Source organism: Phodopus roborovskii, unplaced genomic scaffold (assembly GCF_943737965.1).
Source record: "Phodopus roborovskii unplaced genomic scaffold, PHOROB, whole genome shotgun sequence".
Taxonomy (NCBI): Eukaryota; Metazoa; Chordata; class Mammalia; order Rodentia; family Cricetidae; genus Phodopus; species Phodopus roborovskii.
In genome coordinates, this window is record NW_026126540.1 from 36,456,072 (window position 1) to 36,476,928 (window position 20,857).

Consider the following 20,857-nt stretch of genomic DNA (forward strand, 5'->3'; position numbering starts at 1 on the left):
GAAGCTGAGAGCATCAGCTTTCATTACCAGATCCGGTCTCTCATCTTCTCTTTGAGCTGTCAGCGTGACACCCATGCCAGTTTCCTAGGTTCTTCCCACTTTTTTTTTTTTTTTTCTTTTCTGAGGGTTCCTGGCCCTGTACTTCCTCTTGGCCTATCTCACTTCTTGAAACACTCTAAAGAGGGGTGCTTATCTTGATGGAGCTTGAAAAGCCCTCCGAGGGGGGCAGAGGAAGGCAGAAGGCTTGACAGTGTGTCTGGGGAAGCAAGAACAGCAGCACTCCGGGTTAAGCCACATAGCATTGCGTTCTCCAGGTCACTGGGAGACCAGTGATATGTGGCTGAAGCTGTAACAAGCCCTTTCTGAGAAGACTTTCCAAGAAAGCATCACACAGGAAGGAAAGAGCAAGTTGTGAGTTCTCGGCCGCTGCTGCATGCAGACTTCTAGGCAGATGTCTGGCATGAGCTAGGTCCAATAGCCCGTATACATCCTGCTGACATACCTGTCACGAGAAGCTTCTCCGAGACAGCATGAAACCTGACAATACCACAACTGCGCTGTGGTTGAAGGTCACTTACATCTCCATGGAGGTTGTCATCGGGCTCTGCGCTGTAGTGGGCAACATGCTGGTCATCTGGGTGGTGAAGCTGAACCCCAGTCTGAGGACCACCACCTTCTATTTCATAGTCTCTCTAGCACTGGCTGACATTGCTGTCGGGGTGCTGGTCATGCCTTTGGCTATAGCTGTCAGCCTGGAAGTGGAGATGCACTTCTATGCCTGCCTTTTCATGTCCTGCGTGCTTTTGATCTTCACCCACGCCTCCATCATGTCCTTGCTGGCCATTGCCGTAGACCGATACCTGCGGGTCAAGCTGACAGTCAGGTAACCTGCTTGAAGAAGGGTGGGACAGCAATGAGAGAGGGAGAGAGGGGGGAGAGAGAGAGGGAGAGTAGAGAGGAGAGAGGAGAGAGAGAGAGAGGGAGGAGAGAGGAGAGAGAGAGCTGTGACTGGAAAATAGAGCTACCAAGTTTGGCTCTCAGACCTGCTCAGTAGAAATGAACCAAAACTGGCCCTTGATGTTTACAAAGGGCAGCAGATGTCTTTGCACTGTATGTTTTGTGAAGAGGTTAGGCATGAAGAGCTGAGACTCAGGAATAGGAAATGGGCACTCTGAGCCCTTCTCCAATGATCATGGGTGTCTGCTACTGTGTAGAGTGGCTCAAGATGATGAAAGCCTGATGTATCTTTGGTTTTTAAAAATCTGATCTCATTTTCAAAATGATAGAGCCTAGTAGATTGATATCTTGCTTTAGGAGAAGTAGAAAGATAAGTGTAATAAAAGATAAGCAGCTGTCTGTGTGGCTTTGCAGATGTAGGTTAGATTTTAATGTTGCATCTGTCTGAGTCTGTCCTGATGTTGAATGAAGATTCTAAAAATGTTCAGTTTTGCCTGGTGGTAGTGGCTCACCTTTAATCCCACCACTGAAGAAGCAGAGGCAGGCAGATCTCTGTGAGTTCAAGGCCAGCCTGGTCCACAGAGTGAGTTACAAGACAGCCTGGGCTACAAAGCGAACCATATCTTAAAAAATGAAAAATAAAATGTATATTTTATTTTTCCTCTTTTTGGTTTTGAATAAAGTGTAAAACACTTCTAAGACAGACACTTTTGTGATATGTGCAAAAATACTGTGCAAAATAGTAGCATCTTTTCCTGTGACCACACAAAAAGAACAAACAGCCCAATGGAAAAGAAATCACATTTTTTTTCCTGGTTTCTCTTGGGGAAAGAGCATGGCAAGGAAAACTACAAACAAGCTATGGGTGAAAACAAGTCTGGGTTCTTCTCCCTGGTCTTGTGGTCTAACATTGGGGAAGTTTTTTAGGGTTCTCTACTTCAGTTCCCACATCTGAATGGTTCCCAGCATCTGAACCAGGCTTACCTTCTTTCAACCTATAGCTCTCCAACTTTTGGCTTCTACACATTACCTAATGCTGTCTTACATTTTTTTTTTAGAACTATAAAATTAAGATGATAATTTCATCCTTATAAGGTTAAGTCGATAAAGTTAATCAATCGAAAGTTCTCAGAAAAATCCTGCTACAGAGTCTGTTCATAGCTATGCCACTGCCATCAGTAAAATAGAGATTATCATAAAAATTTCTCATAGTTATGAGGTTTAGTTAAGTATCAGTTTCTCTTGCAATTTGATTTAGGCTTTTTAGGAAGTATGGTTTAATGAGAAATTATGACTCTCCAGGATGAACTTATTAAAGGCTCTGAAACACCTCAGCATAACCCTAAGAAAACAGTGATTGATTAACTCCAAGACCAGAATAGATGCCCATGTGAAACAAGGGGCAAGTACAGGTACAGGTACAAAGCACAAGTGTAAGTACAAGTCTGGAGGTGTGCTGGAACCTATGAGCTCCCGCGCACTAGCCAACCAAATCAGTGCAGAGCGCAGCACACCAGCAAGCCTGGGGAGGTTCTCATCAGCTTGGGGATCCCAAGACTTAGGTAACTCTTACATTGCAGAATAGGGAGATGATGGTCAAGATAGCTCAATAGAGAAAAGCACTTGCTATTTTGGCAGAGGACTCAGGTTCCATTCCCAGCACCCAGCACTGTCTATAACTCCAGTTCCAGGAGATCAAATGCTTTCTTCTGACCATCCTGGGCACCAGGCATGCACATGGTACACAGACATACATTCAAACAAAACATTCATATACATAAAATTAATCTTTAAAAAAAATTCTTGATTGAATGGAGGAATGTAGGCACCTGATTCTTGGAAAAATATTGCTGATCATTCTTTATTGTTGTTGTTGTTTAATGTCACCTTATACTTTGGGTGTTTCATCTCTCAGCAGAAGATTAGGGAATCGGAGAGCTTGCTTTTACTTCCTCCCTTTCCCCCAACTAGTTGTTTCTCTTTGTGAACTCACCACTTTTTCCCCATTCAAACAGATATAGGACCGTCACCACTCAAAGAAGAATATGGCTATCCCTGAGCCTTTGCTGGCTAGTATCCTTCCTGGTTGGACTGACCCCCATGTTTGGCTGGAATAGAAAAACAACCTCAGGAATCTCCCCAAATGTTACCACCCTTTCGTGCCATTTTCGTTCAGTTGTGCGTTTGGATTACATGGTCTTCTTCAGTTTCATCACCTGGATCCTCATCCCTCTTGTTGTCATGTGCATCATCTATCTGGACATCTTCTACATCCTCCGTAACAAACTCAGTCAGAACTTGTCTGGCTTCAGAGAGACACGTGCATTTTACGGACGGGAGTTCAAGACAGCAAAGTCCCTGTTTCTGGTTCTCTTCTTGTTCGCTTTGTGCTGGCTGCCTTTGTCCATCATCAACTTGGTGTCCTACTTTAAAGTTGAGATACCAGAGGCTGCAATGTGCGTGGGGATCCTGTTGTCCCACGCGAACTCCATGATGAACCCTATTGTCTATGCCTGCAAAATAAAAAAGTTCAAGGAAACCTACTTTGTGATCCTCAAAGCTTGTAGGGTCTGTCAGACCTCAGTTTCCTTGAACTCAAATACCGAACAGACTACTGACTAGCTACCATGACATATAAAGAGCTATCTCTCCAACGTTCACATTTAGCACCAGCAAACACCATAGGCCTTATCAGACACTCTTGTTTCCTTCCACTGCAGTGGGATCGTCTGGCTGGTGGCCACATGGTTTCACTCCTCCCTGGGTCTGCTTTAATTATTTTCTTCCTCTTCTCTAATTCAATTCTGTGGAAGCCTGACAGGAAGGCAATGCCTTACCGATGATCACGAACTATGCTTCCTTCCCAGACACAAAAAGTAGTGGAGTCTTGAGGGAGTCTCGTCTTACCAAGGAAAGATTCTAGCTGGACTGGATGAAAGGGTCCTAAGATGTTGAGAAAACAGGAATGAGCTGAGTTTAAAGAGGGCTTAAACTGCTAAGTTCACCTGAGTGGGTATGTTTAAGCAAATGAAAGACGGTGGCCATTGTTGTGCAGCTCTGGGTTGGGATCACTTGGGGCTTGGAGCCACAGTTGACTGCTCTCAGCACTGGTCCTGCTTGCTTCCAGAAACACTGTTCCAAGGTGCAGCCTCAGCATCGTAGATGATTGTCCTCTCTGGGAGGTGGCCTGTTATGCAAGGCTCTGATGCTCTTGGAATCCAAGGCAACCACAGGTTGAGGACCACTGGAGATCTTTAGGTATGCTTTGTAAGTCGGGAACAGGACATTTAAGGAAGCTGGCACTAAGATAGTAACTTTTTAGCTTTGTGGCTTCAGCCCGGAAGGATGAGTAAAATAAGTAATGTATCTAAAACCCATAAAACTATAAGATTTTATACTCTGCATTTCTTACTTTTCTGTTGTTGTAACAAAGTAGCATGGCCAAGACAATGTGTAAGAGAAAGAGTTCATTTGGGCTTCTGGTTCCAGAGGGTGAGAGGCTATGATGGTGGGGAGTTGGCATAGTGTCAAGAGCCAGGCCTGGTAACAGGAGCAGGAAGCTGAGTGATCGCCGAGTTGACTTGAGGTGGTACAAGGCTTTAAACTCTCCAAGTCAGTGCCACCAACTGAGGACCAAGTGATTACATGCCTGAGCTTATGGGGGACATTTCTAATGCAAACAGTAACATTTAACATGCCTGTGTGCAAAGGGAAACAGATGGCAAAAGACCTGGATGAAAAATGGAAGTGGAGTGCCAGGCTTTCTCTGGGCTCCTAGTTACTTTGTGAGCCTAAATGACGAGTTCCTTCTTTTCAGGAAAGCCAATACTTTAAGTGTGTGTTATAATTCTACTACTGAATATAAGGCAAAAAGAGACGATTAAACGCTATTATCACTTTGTGGATTTGTGTGTGCGCATGTTACTGTGTGTGTGTGTGGTGGGGGTGCACATAAATTTTGCATGTGGAGGCTGGAGGACAAACTTGGCTTTCCTCAGGTATTGCCCACTTACTTTTAAACAGGTTCTGCTACCAGCTAGAGGCTCAACAATTAGTCTAGGCCAGCAAGGCTCAGGTATGTGCCTATCTCAGCCTCCCCGGGGCTTTGAGTATGAGCATAGGCCATAGTGCCCATCTGTCTGTGCTCGTGCATGTGTACACAAATGCGTGTGCGGCAGTGATAAGGATTAAACTCTCCCTAGTCACTGAGATTTTAGATGCCCATTGGTTCTGCAATTGTGTGAGTACTACAGTTATTTTCATCTCAGTATGAGGGTAAGGCAGGGTGGTGTAGGTGTGAGGCAGTTGGTCACATTGTCTCTGCAGTCTGGAAAGCAGGTTGACCACTGTCCAAGTATGATGTATATGCCTTTAATCCCAATCCTGGAGTGGAGAGCAGAGGACTCTTTAGTCTGAGGCCAGCCTTGTTTAACTTATCAAGTACCAGGGCTGCATATGAGGCCTTGGGGTGAGGTGGGGGAGAAAAATGCAGGATTGATCACCACCACAATGCACTTGAGGCTTTAGCTGCTATTGCTGTCCTCTGGTTAATCAGGATACGTGTCGGGCAGGGAACAGTACCAGTCACATCATATTGCCTACCCTTTTTTTCCCTACCTAAATCTGAAACTATCCATAGAGCCCCACTCCCAAAATAAAATATTGACTTGATGAGAACTAAGAGACAACAGTTTCAAACAAAGAGAAGCAGGGATCTGAGCGTGGAATTAGACCATAGCCATTCCTGAGGTTTGTCTGAATCCTAACGCTAGGCCAGCACTCAGTTTCCTAGTTCCTCTTGCTATCACTTCAGGAGAGACCCCATGGTCTCTCCTCCTGTCACCCCAGAAGAATCAAGCACACAAGGCTTCCCCTTAATCTCTGGTTTGGCTCGAGTGTGCCTTCAGGAAGAGGCCCTGGGTTTGCTCTGCCCAGTTAGCGGGACAGTAATGGGGAAGTGCTGTAGGTTCTTGGTTTCCTGATAATCTTCACACTGTTGTAGCAACACTCACTTAATTTAAAGTGAACACTTCCCTCAAGTCTGAAGAACAACCTGGGCTGGGTCTGAAGGTATTAGACCGTGGTGACTAGGTTTGAGAACAGCTTTTACTTTTTTTCTTTGTCTCTCTGATTGTCACTGGTAGCTTGCTGGGAACGGGGTTGTTTCATATTTGCCAAATGGAAATATCCTGAGATTCAGGACTATACCAGATTGGGAGAAGCCAAAGCCAGGGACTCAGAAGAAGCTGAAACCTAGCATATGAAAATACCCTTTTAGCATTAAGTCAAAAATGTGAGCCAAAACTCCCTGACTGCATCCAGATCTGAGTGGCTGGGCTACCACATGGAGCTAGGATGTCAACTGGGCCAAGCTGCTGCCAATGGCCATATCTGGGTCTGCGGTCCAACTGTAGCTGGGCTCTATGTTGAAGTCTGTGGCCCATGTTGCCTCTAGTGCCCATCTGGAGGCCCAGGATGTGGGCAGCAGCCAGTGGCCTTGTTTGGAGTCTGGAGGTCATGATGCAACAGGGTCTATACAGATCTGAGTGACCTGTGATGCCCTCTGGGGCCATGGTGTCATCCAGGTCCAGGCTGCTGCTGAGGGCTATGTCTGGGTCCATGGCCCTATAATAGCCAGAGTCTGGATTGACATACGTGGCTCCTGTTACCACAGAGGGAATGAGGATGCCCAGGGTCAGATCAGCCACCTGAGTTCAGGTTAGTATTGGAGGGCTGTGATGCATGCAGATCTGTGTGGCCCGCACTGCTACCGAATGCCATGGGGACATCCAGGCCAGAGCTGCAGCTGAGGAGCTTGTCAGAATCCATGACCCTACTGCAGCCAGAGTCTGTGCTGATGTCTGAGGCTCCTGTTACCATCCAAGGCAGTGCAGATGCCCAGGGTCCAAGGCCATGTTGGCATCTGAGGACCACACTGCCACTGGGGCCCATGCTGGCCCAGGGAAAGCTGGTCTTGCCCCTTGCTGGACACTGCAACAAGAGATGTAGCCCTGACTCTCATGGGAGAACTGGCCCCTGCACTCAGGAGAGATGTTCCCACCCCTCACCAGGTGAGGGAGAACAACCCTGAGGGCATGGGCATGGAGGAGCTGACTCCACTCCCTTGCCTGAGGCGGGTGGCCCCAGTGGCTGGGACTGACCAGCTCAGCTACCACCCAGTCCCACAGCTGAGCCTTGCAGTGGCCCACACTAACATCTACCTCATCTAGGTCCTGCTGGAGCTCATGAAGGGACTGGTCCTATGGAGCAATATCTGCAGAATCTCTAAGATTTGGGGTGGCCACAGAATATCCCAGAGGAGTTCCAGTGTGGATCCAGTGATGATGGTGTATCAGAGACCAGGGGCCTTGAACCAGACCAGTGACTTGCTGTAATGAACAAATAGGACAATCTGACTATATGCACCATACCAAGGCCCCCACCCCAGTGCCACCAGAATGAATGAAGAGGGGTGTTGGAGAAGCAGGGAAGAAGGGGAAGCAGAAGAGGATTTTTATTTTTATCTTTGTTTTTTGTTTTGTTTTGTCTCTTGTTATATTCTTGGTTTTTGTTTGTTTGCTTGCTTTGTTTTGTTTTCTTTTGGAGGGTGGCTGCAGGGATGATGAGAGGATGGGGGATCAGGAGGTGAGCAGGATTGGAATGCCTGATGTAAAACTCCCAAAATATAAATAAAGAAGTCATATTTTAAAAATAATTTTGGCTACAAGTAAGTAGACCCACCCTGGTTTCAGGTTTAGAGATGAGTGTGACAGGGATCTTCCCATGAGGTCAGCACCCTTTTAGTGTAAACAGAAAGCTAACTAGAGCTTTTCCTCTAAAGGGAAAAGATTCAGAGACAAATCCATGGATGGTTTTCCCTTCTTCCATATGAAGATACTGAACAAATGTAGATGCAAAATACGTGGGTTTATTACTTTGCCTTGTTTTTTTAACTAAATCAAGTAAAACTAGAGACTAGCCTAACAAATGTCACCAAAAAGCTATTTCTCCTCCATTTTTTTTTTATTTGTGTGTGGGGGGTGGGGGGGAGTTCATTCTGCAGCTCAGATGGACTAAGGTTCACTCTGTAGTCTAAACTATCATCAGAATGTATTAGAACTCATGGTAGTCCTCCTGCCTCAGCCTCCCTAGTGCTCGAGTTACAGACATGAGCTACCACACCAAGTTTATCCTGAACTTGCTGTAGCACTTGGCCCAGATTCAGGCAAGCAGAAGAGTAGGGAAGCTTTGAAGTTGTGTTTAAGAGAAGCTCAGAGGCCAGGTGCAGTGGTGCCCATCTGTAATCAGAGGCACTCAGTAGGCTGAGGCAGGAAAGTGAGAGAACAGACTGTATAAGAGCACCTGTCTTTCAAAAAAAAATAAATAAATAAAATAAATAACAAGTTAAAACACACCAAAATTTTAATGAGTTTGTCTTGAGAATTAGAGGATTCCTGAACAGAGCAACCACAGACTGCAAGTGGCTCTGCTAGAGGGGGCAGGTGGAGAGGTTTTCACAGAGTCTTGGTGGCAACATGTCAAAGAGAATGTATTTGATTGGTTAAATTGGTAAGTCTATTGCTAGAAGGTAAGTTTGGCAGTTGGTTAATTCACTTTGGTTGTGGCTGAGGGGTTAAGTGGTGTGATTCTACAGTGTACATGGAGTTGTCAGTTTGATGATGTAGGAGCCCAAGGTGCTGGAGCCAATAAGTTTTTTGAAGCAGAAGAGAGAAAAAGAAGCGACTTAAACTGTGTTCTTGTTGGAGGGTGTGGCACTGGAACATTCAGATGCTTTTGAACAGAGAAAGCATTTGCTTGGTCCTGAACGGCTATGAGAACTACAATTGAAGTAGCCACTGCTTACTTACTAGACAAGCCTTGGTGATTTGAGGATAATTGTGAAGAGGATTTAGTGTCTGACTGCCAGAGAGTGTTGCTGGAGATAACAACAAGAATCACTAAAAATGCCACCGGCTGCAGGCTGGTTTGCTGCTTACATAGATGAGTGGCTGCTTTTCTGGGCAGATTATAGTAGGTTGTCGATCAGAATCCTATCCTGATATTGTCATCTAGATGCATAATTTCTAAGCATGTTTTCAAGAAATATCCTGTTCCTAACCACCGTAGCTGGGTAGGGTAAGAGTAAGAAACCTGGCTTCCTCAGACAACTGTGTGTGTGTGTGTGTGTGTGTGTGTGTGTGTGTGTGTGTGTGTGCGCGCGCGCGTGTGTAAGTCTCTGTGTAAACTATAAAGTTCTCTACAGCTTTGTAGGATTATTGGTGTGTGGGGTTGGGGAGGAGAGAGAAGGAGAGGCATAATGCCATGGAAAAGGTTTTTATTGGTGTCATTCTCCAAACCTGCTAGATTTCACATCAGATCACATTGGCTCTGCTCTACTGACTATATGAACTTGGACTACTAACTTAGATTTCTGTGTCTGCTCTTGTATGTAACATGAGACTAACAACATTCATGCCAGGATTCTTTGTTTCTTAAAAAATAGTAGTAGTAGTAGTAGTAGTAGTGTGTGTGTGTGTGTGTGTGTGTGTGAGAGAGAGAGAGAGAGAGAGAGAGAGACAGAGACAGAGACAGAGAGAGAAAGGGCATGTGTGACAACACTTGTGTGGATGTCAGAGGACGATTTTGTGGAGGTGGTTCTCTCCATTTATCATGTGGTTCTGGGAAAAAAGTCAGGTTGCCAGGCTTATGTGGCAAGCACCAATACTGGCTGAGCAACCTTACTGGTGCCTTGTTTTGCTACTTTTTATTTTGTCAAAATCAAAAGCCATAAAGTGGAGTGACTAGGAAAATGAGCTCTCATTTACCTATTATCCTGTTTTAATACTGATTGATTTATGGTCTCTCTTGTTTCATTTATGACCATATCCACTTAACCCTGGCCTGAGTATCTTAAAAATTTGAACTTCAAATTATTTCCTTTATAAAAATTTTTGTGTAAAATATGTTCTAAAAGTATTACTTGGTTTAATGTCAAAACCTATGTACTTTTTCTAAAGATTAATCATATCCTTGAGAGAGGAGCAGAATTATTAATACCAGCTAACACTGACCCTCATCTTCCCATTTGTTTTATTTATTTGATTTTTCAATTTGAGACAGAATCTCACATAGTACAGGCTGACCTTGAACTTGATATCTAATAAGGATGACCCTGAACTCCTGATCCTCCTGCTTCTATCTCCAAAGTGCTGGAATTATAGTGTGTGCCACAACACCCAGTACTCTCATTATTTTTAATGTAACTTTTCCTTATCTTGAGCATTTTTCTGATACTTAACCATGTACACTCCTTTTCTATTTCTGATGACATTTTCTTTGGTGTCATCTCTGAACAACAATGATTATTTTGCTTCTAGTATTGACAGAGATAAAAACTGAATTTTAAAAAATCGGAATAATTATTTGCTGGTTAGCATAAGAGATAAGTGCTGAATTTTAAAAACATCAGAACAATTATTTGCTGGTTAGCATAAGACAACAAGCCTTTATTATCTGTTCCTGGTCTGTGTGGATCAAGAATTCAGGAGCATCTTCATGGATGGTTCATTTTCATGATGTCTCATGAAATTGCTGGGCTTAGACATCTGAAAGATTGATCATGGACACTACCGAGGTGACTCTGGCATGACAAGGTGATATTGGCAAGTTGTTGCCTTTTCATATGAGTCCTTTCCATTGTTTGTTTTAGACCCCATAAGGTAGCAGCAAAAGAGACTGCAGCAGAAGTTGTATCACTTTTGAAAGACACACATCATACTTCTTCCAAATTTCATCATGCAGGCCAGCCCTGACTCACTTTTAGAGGGGCTACATAAAGGCATGTATAGCAAGGGACATCTGGTATACCTGGATGGTGTGGTTGGTTTGTTTTTGTCAACTTGACATAATCCTAGACATATCTTAGAATAAGAAATGTCTGTTAAGAAATTGCTTCCATCAAGTTGTCTTGTGGGCAAGTCTATGAGGGTATTTTCTTGTATCAGGGCCCAGTTTGTTATGGGTGGTGCCATCCCTGGGCATATGGGCTTGGACTATGTGTTCAAGCTAGGAAGACCAGAAAGCAACTTTCCTACATAGTCTCTGCTTTAGTTACTGATTTGTGTTCACCTCACCCCCATACACACACCAACAGACTATAAGCTGAAATAAACCCTTTCCATCCCCTAGTTGCTTTTGGTCAGTGTTTTGACCATAGCAACAGAGAGGCTGTGATGAGACCATTAACATACCTAAAACAAAAGGAACAACTAACAGCATCAACTATGTAGGCACTGTAATGAGTTTCATATATTATCGTTTGTCAATACACTCAACTTCATTTAACTTGTTCATTCTCCTTCCTATTCTTTTTGGCCACACAGTTTGCTCATTGAACAGATATCACCAATGAGGAGTAGATAATGTAATGTAGGTAAAAGTCCCATCGTAATGCAAGCATGGTGCAGGTGCACATACTGAATTCCTGTAAATTAGAGGAAGGCTCCTCTTTTCTCAAGAAAGGATGTTCTTGCACAATGTAGAAAAGTCATCTCCATCTGGCCTTTGAAGGAAAGTGCTATCTCTAGGGTGTAATAAGGAGCACCCATCTTACATTTGAGAATTTGAGGTGGTTCAAGAAATCAAACTTTCAGGCTGGAGAGATGGCTCAGAGGTTAAGAGCACTAGCTTCTCTTCTAGAGGTCCTGAGTTCAATTCCCAGCAACTGCATGATGGCTCACAACCATCTGTAATAAAATTTGGTGCCCTCTTCTGGTATGCAGGTAGAACACTATATACATAATAAATAAATACTATATGCATAATAAATAAATTTTTTTTAAAAGAATGCAAACTTTCAAAGCTATTGGTCAGAACATGTGTATCTGTCAGGAATCAGGAGAAGCTGCTGCTGCTACTACAAAGAAAGACCTCCTTGATGTGTCCCAGCTCTATTAAGAAAATTTTTTCCAGAATCTGGAGCCTCTGGCCCTGGATGCTGACAGCTTTACTCATGTATTCTAGCAGGTGGATATTCTTCTGACAGATGGCATGCTTCACCTCTAACAGCACTCCCTGAGTCTTCACTGTAGTTTCAGACTCAACTTACTAAGAATTTCTCTGCAGGGACTCCTCCTATCTAAATAGACACTGAATCTCTAAGAATGATGGACAGACAAGAGGGACAGCCATGTCAAGACAGGGTACAGTTGTTCACATGGACCCATGCGAGTGATGACATGTATCTGTCTTCTGGGAATATATAAAGTGGTAAGCCAAGTGGACTTAATCAAGGAGAGGGTTCTTTTGCTGCTCTGGGCTCTGCTGGAAGCTCAGATTTTCACAGTTGCTGCAAAGATAACATTTCATTCATGAATGGCATCCTTTTGGTGAGTTCCCTTTGCACAGAACAGAACCCGGCTTGGTCTGCACAATAGCATTGATTAGAATAACTGGTCGTTCTTTCTTCACATAGGATAAAAACCACCAGAAATTCAAACATATGTTTCCCTCTCACAGATCCGGAGTCCCTGAGATCCTCCATTCTTACTATTCCAGCTGAAGTTTACTTCCTTATCATGGAGCACTTCATTCTGCTCTCCTTGGCTCTCATTTCAGGTAAGGTATTGGGAAGGAACACCTCTGTCCTCTACGCCACAACCTTCTGAGGCAGCTCCACTTAAAGCCCCTGCTTAGTGAAGCCATTTAAAGCACCTAAGCACCTGGATAGGAAAATGAGAGGAGGTGAAAATTTGTCTTGTTAACAGATTCTATTAAGAGATCCTAGGTCCTTACCTCTAATAAGGGAGTTGTGGGGAACTTGAAACCCTTGACAAAAACTGGAGCTTAGTGGTGTTTTGGTTTTTGTTTCCCCAGTGTCTCCAATTTTCCTTCTCTTCTCATTTCCCCCCTCACATGTTGCATAGATATAGGCAGCCATGCTTACCTCCATTCTGCCTAAGCCTGACACCAAAGATGGTACTCAGAAACGGGACTTGCCCCGAGCTGTACCACCTCTCAGCTTTGCTCCCTTTAGACCTACTGCATCTCTCTGTGGGTCAGCATGCTTGTCTGTGAACTGAGGATCACAAGATTTTCTTGTTTGATTGTGATGAGAAGAAACTGACATTTACAGGAACGTGTTATCTCCTGTAAGCAACCTCTTGTGCTGGTGTGGGGGCGGGTAACACCCTTGGAAGGCTGAGAGTAATGGGCTCTGTTGTCCTATCTCTCCTCTCTGGTCAGATATTTTCCCAGCCATGGTAAAGCCGGATGTTGCATATGTGACTTCCTCATTATGAAATATCCTGACATGATAAAAGATGCCACACTGGTCTTGTATGGCAAGTTCTCAGCTCCTAAAATCACGTGTCCCTTTAATTTCGGTCCTTTGCAGCCAGAGCAAGCCTACTAACCCTTCTCTTCCTTTTAGTTGCTTCCAAGGTAAGATAGGGAATGAGAGGTAGAGTTAAGGGGCTAGATGGCAGAAGAAAACTCATGTGCTTCAAGGGTCCTTATGTTCACATCTCACACATTCTCAGGCTAGGAGAAAAGACTTCAGCAGCTGTGGGATCTAAGCAAATGAATTAGAACTGCCTAAAATCAGGGGAGGTCTTTTTCACTTATTTTTTTTCTGGAAACACCCACACAGAAACACCCAGAGATGTGATTGATTAATTTAAGCATCTCTGAATCTCATCAAGTGGACATCAAGATTAGCTCTCATATATCCCCAAATAAAGGTTTCTTCAGAGTTGATGTCATTCTGGGAACTTTCTGGCTTGAAGATGGCTGTGTCTTCACACGGTTTTGTCTAACTTCATCTATTTTGAAAATTTTAAATAAGGATAGCAGCTGCATTTGATTCAGAACTACCCAAATGGGGGCTGGAGAGATGGCTCAGCAGGTAACTAGCAACCACCTGTAACTTCAGCTCCAGGAGATCTGATGTCTGTTTCTGACCTCTGGGCTCCAGGCATACATAGTGTACTTATACACTTGTGGTGCACCCAAATCATGCAGAGAAAACACTTATACACATAAAATAAAACAAAATTTCTTTAAAAGTGTTTTTTTGAAAGAGCCACCCTAATGATATAAGTTTAACTCAATTTCTTTTTTGAAGGTCTTTCTTGTGTTCAAATTCAGTCACTTCACATTCTTTATAAGGATTAAGGTTGCAACATGTGAAGGATTCAATTTAGCCCATAATCGTGACCGAATTCAAATGAACAAAACCTAAATTCCAATTATCCTTCAGGAGCCCAGGAGGTTCAGTATGTTTCCAAGAATAATGAAATAATGAGCTCTCTCTCTCTCTCTCTCTCTCTCTCTCTGTCTGTCTCTGTGTGTGTGTGTGTGTGTGTGTTCACAGATGCCATGGTCATGGATGAAAAGGTGAAGTCAGGTGTTGAGTTGGATACAGTTTCTGCTAACTGTAACTACGATGCCCACTACAAGGACCACACCAAGTACTGGTGCCGGGGCTATTTCAGGGATTCGTGCAACATTATCGCCTTCACCCCTAACAGCACCAACCGTGTGGTCCTGAAGGACACAGGAAGCAAACTCATCATCACTGTGTCCTGCCTGGTCAAGGAGGACACAGGCTGGTACTGGTGTGGCATCCAGCGGGACTTTGCCAGAGATGACATGGATTTTACACAGCTGATTGTGACTGACAACAGAGGCGGTCGGGCCAATGGGTTTTCACCTGGTAAAGAGACTGGCAAGGGATCTTTGAAGGGTAATGGGTGTTTGCTAAGGTAGTAAAAACTCACTGAAGGGTCCATGTCTGGTGGTGTACACTTTTAATCCCAGCACTCAGAAGGCAGACGTGGGTGGATCCCTGGGTATGTAAGGCCAACCTGGTCTACATAGTGAGTTTCAAGCCAGGCAGAGTTACAAAGTGAGACACTGTCTCAAAGCAAAAACCAAAAACACCTCACTGAAGTCAGTGGTCACAAACTCAAGTTCCTCATGCATTCTTTGAGTTATCTGCTCTCGACCCTACTTAGTATGGTGGCTGGGGGTTAGGTAGAGTTTTGTAGGAGAGTAGAGCATCTGAGTCATAGGTATGCTTGCAACTCCCCTTTCCTCACACTAGGCTGGCTCACATACTTTGGAAGAGGCTGGAAGGTCTCATAGGAGTGAGACCTTTATAGAGATGGTCCAGATTTTGAGGCTACAGTGAAATCTCAGTCTTGCAGATCTAGAACCTTGAATATTGGATTGATAAGTGACTGGGGCTGCAAAAAGAGATCCAGGCTTTTTGAAACTTGGCAGCTTAAAAAGTTCAGTCATTGATATAAATTAGATATAGTGGTCAAACTTGTCAGCATCCATCTTTACTCATGTGGGATGCAGTTAACCCTTGGAGGCTACTGGAAAGGACTGGAACCACAGGGCAAAATTTGCCTAGGCCAGACTGTGACTTTGAGCTGGAGCTAATTTTTGGGACCTCCCAATGTTTACAGGCTCCTCTTCAGCACCAGGAAGGACCCATATTACAGTGTTTCAGGCAGGGAACTGTGGAAGGCACTAGCTGTTCCCCTGTTGTTCCCACTTAGGAAAGCAATGTGCTTTTCTGTCACTGTCTGGAGCCCAGTGACAGTAGGAAACAGCTAGAAGGACTTGTGGGAAGCCTCACACCCAACCCACCTCTCCAGTTCTCATGCTGGGAAGAATCTTGCTCATCTTTGGTCTTGTGGTAACTGATACAGCTAGCATCCCACTAAGTGGGTATCTCCATACTGGCTGTGTTTCTGCTTTGCATGCTTCTGCTTTTTATAGCATTTCTTGAGTTTGTAGTTCAAGAAGAGAGGAGTCTTATCTAAATTTGCTCCTCTAAAGAAACACAGAGGAGGCAATGTGGGCCTCCTCATGGATTGTTAGTAGCTGTCAGAGGAACTATGCCACAGATTGACCCATTTCCTACAGATGGGACTGTCTATTTGATACACTTTTCCTCCTTGACAATGACCCTAGTCTCTAACCATGAACTTCACAGAGCCTTTGTGCCAATCTGGAAAAGGTGCCCCTTCCTCTCAGTGCAGAGGACCTAGTGGCAGGGTTCATGACTTAGCAGGTGCACTATGAGCGCTGGATTTCTCTCCCCAGCCTTGCCCCTGTTCAAGGCATGTTTATACAACTGTTAGCATCGCCATTGTCCTACACACAAAAAGCCAACAATACACTTACTTACTCTCTGGAGAGGAAGAGAAAGATAGGCGGGGGATGCAGCTGGAGCCAAAGGAAGGACTCCAAGATCAGCTTTATTCTCAACAATTCCTTTGTGATTCAGACCCTTCAGGGAACAGGAACCGGAGCTGCAGGACTTCCAAAGCTATCCAAAAGGCAGAGGGCTCCAGGTGAGAGGGGATCTGAGGAGGTGATAGGGTGGGAGTGGGATGATCTAACTACAACACATTAGAACTGGTTTACACCTTCTGCTTTTCAACTGCCCATTGTTTCTCTGCCTAAACTAAGTATCTTCATTGTAATAGTTTTTTTAATGACTATTTTTGTTTGAAAGCATCAGAAAATAGCTTCTAATTGCTTTAATCTATCTGTCTATCTATCTATCTATCTATCTATCTATCTATCTATCATCTATCTATCTATTGCTGACCTAAAACTCAGAGATCTACTTGCCTCTGCTTCTCAAACGCTGGGATTGCTTTGTGAGGGGCCACCCCCTGGCTTAGTTGCTTTAATTTTAAAGGAGACATGATCCCAGGGGGAGAGAGGTAAGTGTTTGAAATGCAGAGACAAAGATGCAGGCAAAAGAGGTGCCAAGAAGCCAATGGGACTTTTTCTCTAGCTCTGTTCTCATCTGATATTCTCGAGTGTATTTGCTTCTTTCTCTTCCCATGTCACTCTTGCTTGCTTCTATTTTGTTCTTTAAAAAGCTTGATTCATTTTTATGTTATGTGTATGAATGGTTTATGCACATGTATGCATATGTTCGTGCCTGGTACCTGTGGAGTCAAGAAAAGGCAGCCTGATCCTCTGGAACTGGAGCTAATGATAGATATGGGCTGCAATGTGGGTGCTGGGAGCCGAACCCCTGAGCTATCTCTCTAGGCCCCTATTTGTTTTGTTTTGAGACAGAGTCTGAAAACGTTCCCCCCAAGTTCCTGTGAGCTGCGAGCTGACCTTAAACTTAAACCTTTGTTCCCGCTGCTTCCTCCTCCTGAGCAATGGGATTGCAGGTGTGAGCTACCAGCTCCCTGTTTGCAAGCACTCTACCAATTGAGCTCTGTCCCCCAGCTAGAATTTCTCCTGTCTCTCCTTCCCTCTCCCTTCCTTCCCTCCCCCCTCTCTCCCTCCCCCCTCTCTTTCGTTTTCTTTTCGACACAGCAGGTGACAGCCATTTATCTTTGCTCAGTTTATTTCTTCCCCAAAGGAATGACTGGACTGCAGTTTTCAGCTCCTAGTCCCCATTTCATTTCTGATGAAGGGCTCATTTGGATGCCCATCAGAGCCAAGGAATAAGTTAGTCATACAAAGGACAGAGGGACTCATATAGGATGTAGCTGTCAGGAGCTACTGGGGCTGGGATGGAAGTGATGCTGTGAGAAGGAAACCAAAAGACCTGGTATCTGATGTGATTTCTTCTAGAATGTCCATTTTGATCATTTGCATACTGATGACCGGTTTGGGGATCATCTTTATAATCAGTCATTTGTCCAGGGGAAGGAGAAGCCAAAGGAATAGAGGAGGTAAATAACCCCCGGGTTACTTAGACAATGTACTGGGATTAGAAAGTGTAGAGGTCAAGGACTATCTGTCATGAATGAATGTGACCTTCTTCTTAATGCCTAGTCACTTAGGTACCAAGGCAGCTAGTCAGCCCATAGGCTGAGGAGATATAATGGCCCCTCATAGTGACAATGGCATCATGAGAGGTGACTGAAGGAGTACTGTAGTTATAAGTGGAAGTGGGTGTGGGGAAGCAAGAAATAACCACATGCATGTTCTATATCTGTGGGGTTACTTACCTTCCCAGTACACAAGCTTTGGGCAATAGCCTAATAGCTTTACTCTTTGTTTGAAACATTTTGTTCTCCTATAGCGATGGAGCCAAGGCTCCTGTCAAACGATGGAGCTTCTGTAACTGCCCTCTAGCAGGTGCAAAAAGGTCTTCTTGCAAGGGGTCTGTGTGGGAAGGGCTGGCCCGGGAACCTCAGCCCTTATCTTTGTATCTGTTTTTTTCTTGGGTAGTTACTGGTAAAAGCATCGCTAGAAGTCCCCAGCCAAGCAAAGCTCCTTCTGTGGTCTCCATACCCTTGGTAAGTTCCCTTCTTTATTCTTCAGAACTGAGTCCTGAGACCCCTGCCCAGAACCCCATCTTCATCTCTCCCCATTCATAGAGAGGGGACTGCATGATTGCTTGCCTTTTCCTGTGATGCAGGCTGGTTCTGCCATCAAGAAAGTTCTCTAGGTCACCATATTGTGGTTCTGCTAAGTTCTGAAGCATTTGCAGAACTGAAAGAACACTGTGAGAATCTGTTTGACGAAGGCCATACTGTTAGCTTTTGTCTTTTTATGATCAGAAACCATGGAAACACCATCGACAATGAAAAGACTGTAGCTGTAATTACAAAATGGATTTCAGTCACCCTGCCTGGGTTTGGGAACATACAAAAACAACATTTCAGAGAAATAATGATTAAGATAAAGCAAACAAACAAAAGCCTCAGAACAGAAATCCAGCACCATCACCAAATCCCAGTAGCATCCTCAGATGGAAGACCTGTTAGTGACATACAAGGGGCCAGGGCCAGCAGGAGCTGAAATATGAAGACAAGGCTGCAGGGTCTCCAGGTGCCCCTGTGCTGTTTGGGTCCCAGGCAGATGCAGAGCAAGCTCCCGCAAATGGCAAATGAGCAGCTCCCACAGCATTCTTGCCTTTTTGCCATCTAGAAGCATTGGGAACAATGGAGGTGAGGGATATGGAAAAGCACCACGCAGCAGGGTTTGTCTGGTTCTACTTCCTCTAGGACACAATTGTAGTTTTTTTTTTTTTTTTTTTTTTTTTTTCCAGGAACTCACCATCACTTCTTTAAGATATGACCCAGGGTAACATTTTTTCTTTCCCAAGTCAGTTTTTCCCTCTACATTTCCTGCCCTGTTCCTATACTCTTCTGTGGTTTCTATCCATCCATCCACCCATATCCCACCCAACAACCCACCCATGATTTCTTCATTTTGCAAACTAGGAACATGCTAGTTGCTGGGGTTACGAAGGTGCAAAATAGATAGCACCTATTTCCATGGAGCTTATGGTGTAAAATAGGAAAACACCTGGGCAGCTGTGGTGCACCTAGAAACCTAGGCAGAAGGATCTCAAGTTCGAGGTCAGCTTGAACTAAATAGTGAGTTTTAGACATGCCTAGACTGCAGAGTGAGACTCTGTCGCAAAAATAATGTGGTGTGGTGAGGTGGAGGGATACAAACAGCCACACGTAAACATAGATGTAACCTTGTTAAGTAGAAAAAGTGAAGATGACATGATGCTGTAAAAGACGGGGCAATAGAATCTAATGCTGTTCTCTTCAGCAAGAAGCCCCATGCTTGGGGGACACAGCAATGTGAAATAAAGTCCCTTCTAGCTTTGTTATTCTTGGGCTGTGCATTCCAGATGCACTTATACCATCAAAACTCAGGGAGAGAAGCTCAAGCCCCAGATACCCACTGACCTTGCCTACAGCTGGCTGACAAGTCTTGCAGGGACAACACCTCCCTGAAAACAAACTTTAGTGTTTCCAGGACTGGTAAGATGGCTCAGCAAGTAAAGGTGTTTGCTACCAATCCTGATGACCTGTGTTTAATCCCCAGGACTCTCATAGCTGCAGTTTGTCCTTTGACTTCCACATGTGTGCTGTGGTACACATAGCACTTATGCATCCTCCACCACACACACACACACACACACACACACACACAGAGAGAGAGAGAGAGAGAGAGAGAGAGAGAGAGAGAGAGAGGAGAGAGGCAGAATTAATCAATTTTTAAAATCCAAACTTGGGTGTTTTGTTCCCAGGAAGCCCAGGATTGCCAGGAGTGGCTTCCTTGCCTTTTGCCATGTGGAAGCTTTGGGAAATGTAAAGGTTGGCAATGCTTAGATTTGTTTTAAAACAATCTTGGTATGTAAAATAGGCTCAAGAAAGTGAAGTTTGTGGCTTTTTGCTGACAAATACTTCAGCAAGAGCCCCCAACTCAATTTTCCTTTTCTATTTCCCAACATAGTAGGCAACGATTTGAAGTTCTTCCCACATGTCCTGACTCAAGGAAATGGCTCAAACTGAACACGTGACTGAAGATTTCTTTCATTTAGTTCCCAAATTGATGTAGTTACAGTTGAATCTCCATGACAACTAGCCTGCATCTCAGAGGCTGATTCTGACCTTTCTGGATTACTAAAGGACTCTCTGACCTTGAAGCAATCTTTCGTGGCAAGGTGACAACAGTGATGGTCAGAAGAGTGATCACAGACCTCGCCAAGCAAAGCTGCCATTGGATAACATCTCCAGACCTTAGCATTTATTAGCTGGAGTGAAGAAGAGGTACAGAGTCTGGGATAAGGGGAAATGACTTGTATTTTATTTATCAGCCAATAAATATCCAAATAGTGTTGAAAGAGTCCTCAAGTATGACTAACTTCTCCTAGGCCATCATTGGAAAAGCATTTCTTGAAATGTCCCTAAAAAGCATAACATTTCAATGCATCTCTGAATTAGTATTAAATGCCACTTTATCCAAAAGTAGGATTGAATCTGACTCTCATAGTCTCTTGGTGAAAAGATCATGGGCCCCCCAAAACACATCCATCCTCAAATGGAAACCTGTCACCAGAGTAAGTGGATGCTGCTTCTGACCAGTGAGCAACCAAGGGATG

The 20,857-nt window shown here is 44.2% G+C and overlaps 1 protein-coding gene across 1 annotated transcript; it reads left to right on the forward strand.

The window, feature by feature from the left end:
- The first annotated feature begins 323 nt into the window (after positions 1 to 323).
- On the forward strand, positions 324 to 20,599 carry LOC127232819 (transmembrane domain-containing protein TMIGD3-like). The gene is given in 9 exon segments (XM_051199098.1): positions 324 to 883; positions 2,177 to 2,181; positions 7,277 to 7,284; positions 12,483 to 12,573; positions 14,330 to 14,701; positions 16,259 to 16,325; positions 17,578 to 17,678; positions 20,209 to 20,245; positions 20,247 to 20,599. Coding segments are annotated over 9 exon segments (1,101 nt in total). The 5' UTR covers positions 324 to 530; the 3' UTR covers positions 20,314 to 20,599.
- The last annotated feature ends 258 nt before the right edge of the window (positions 20,600 to 20,857 follow it).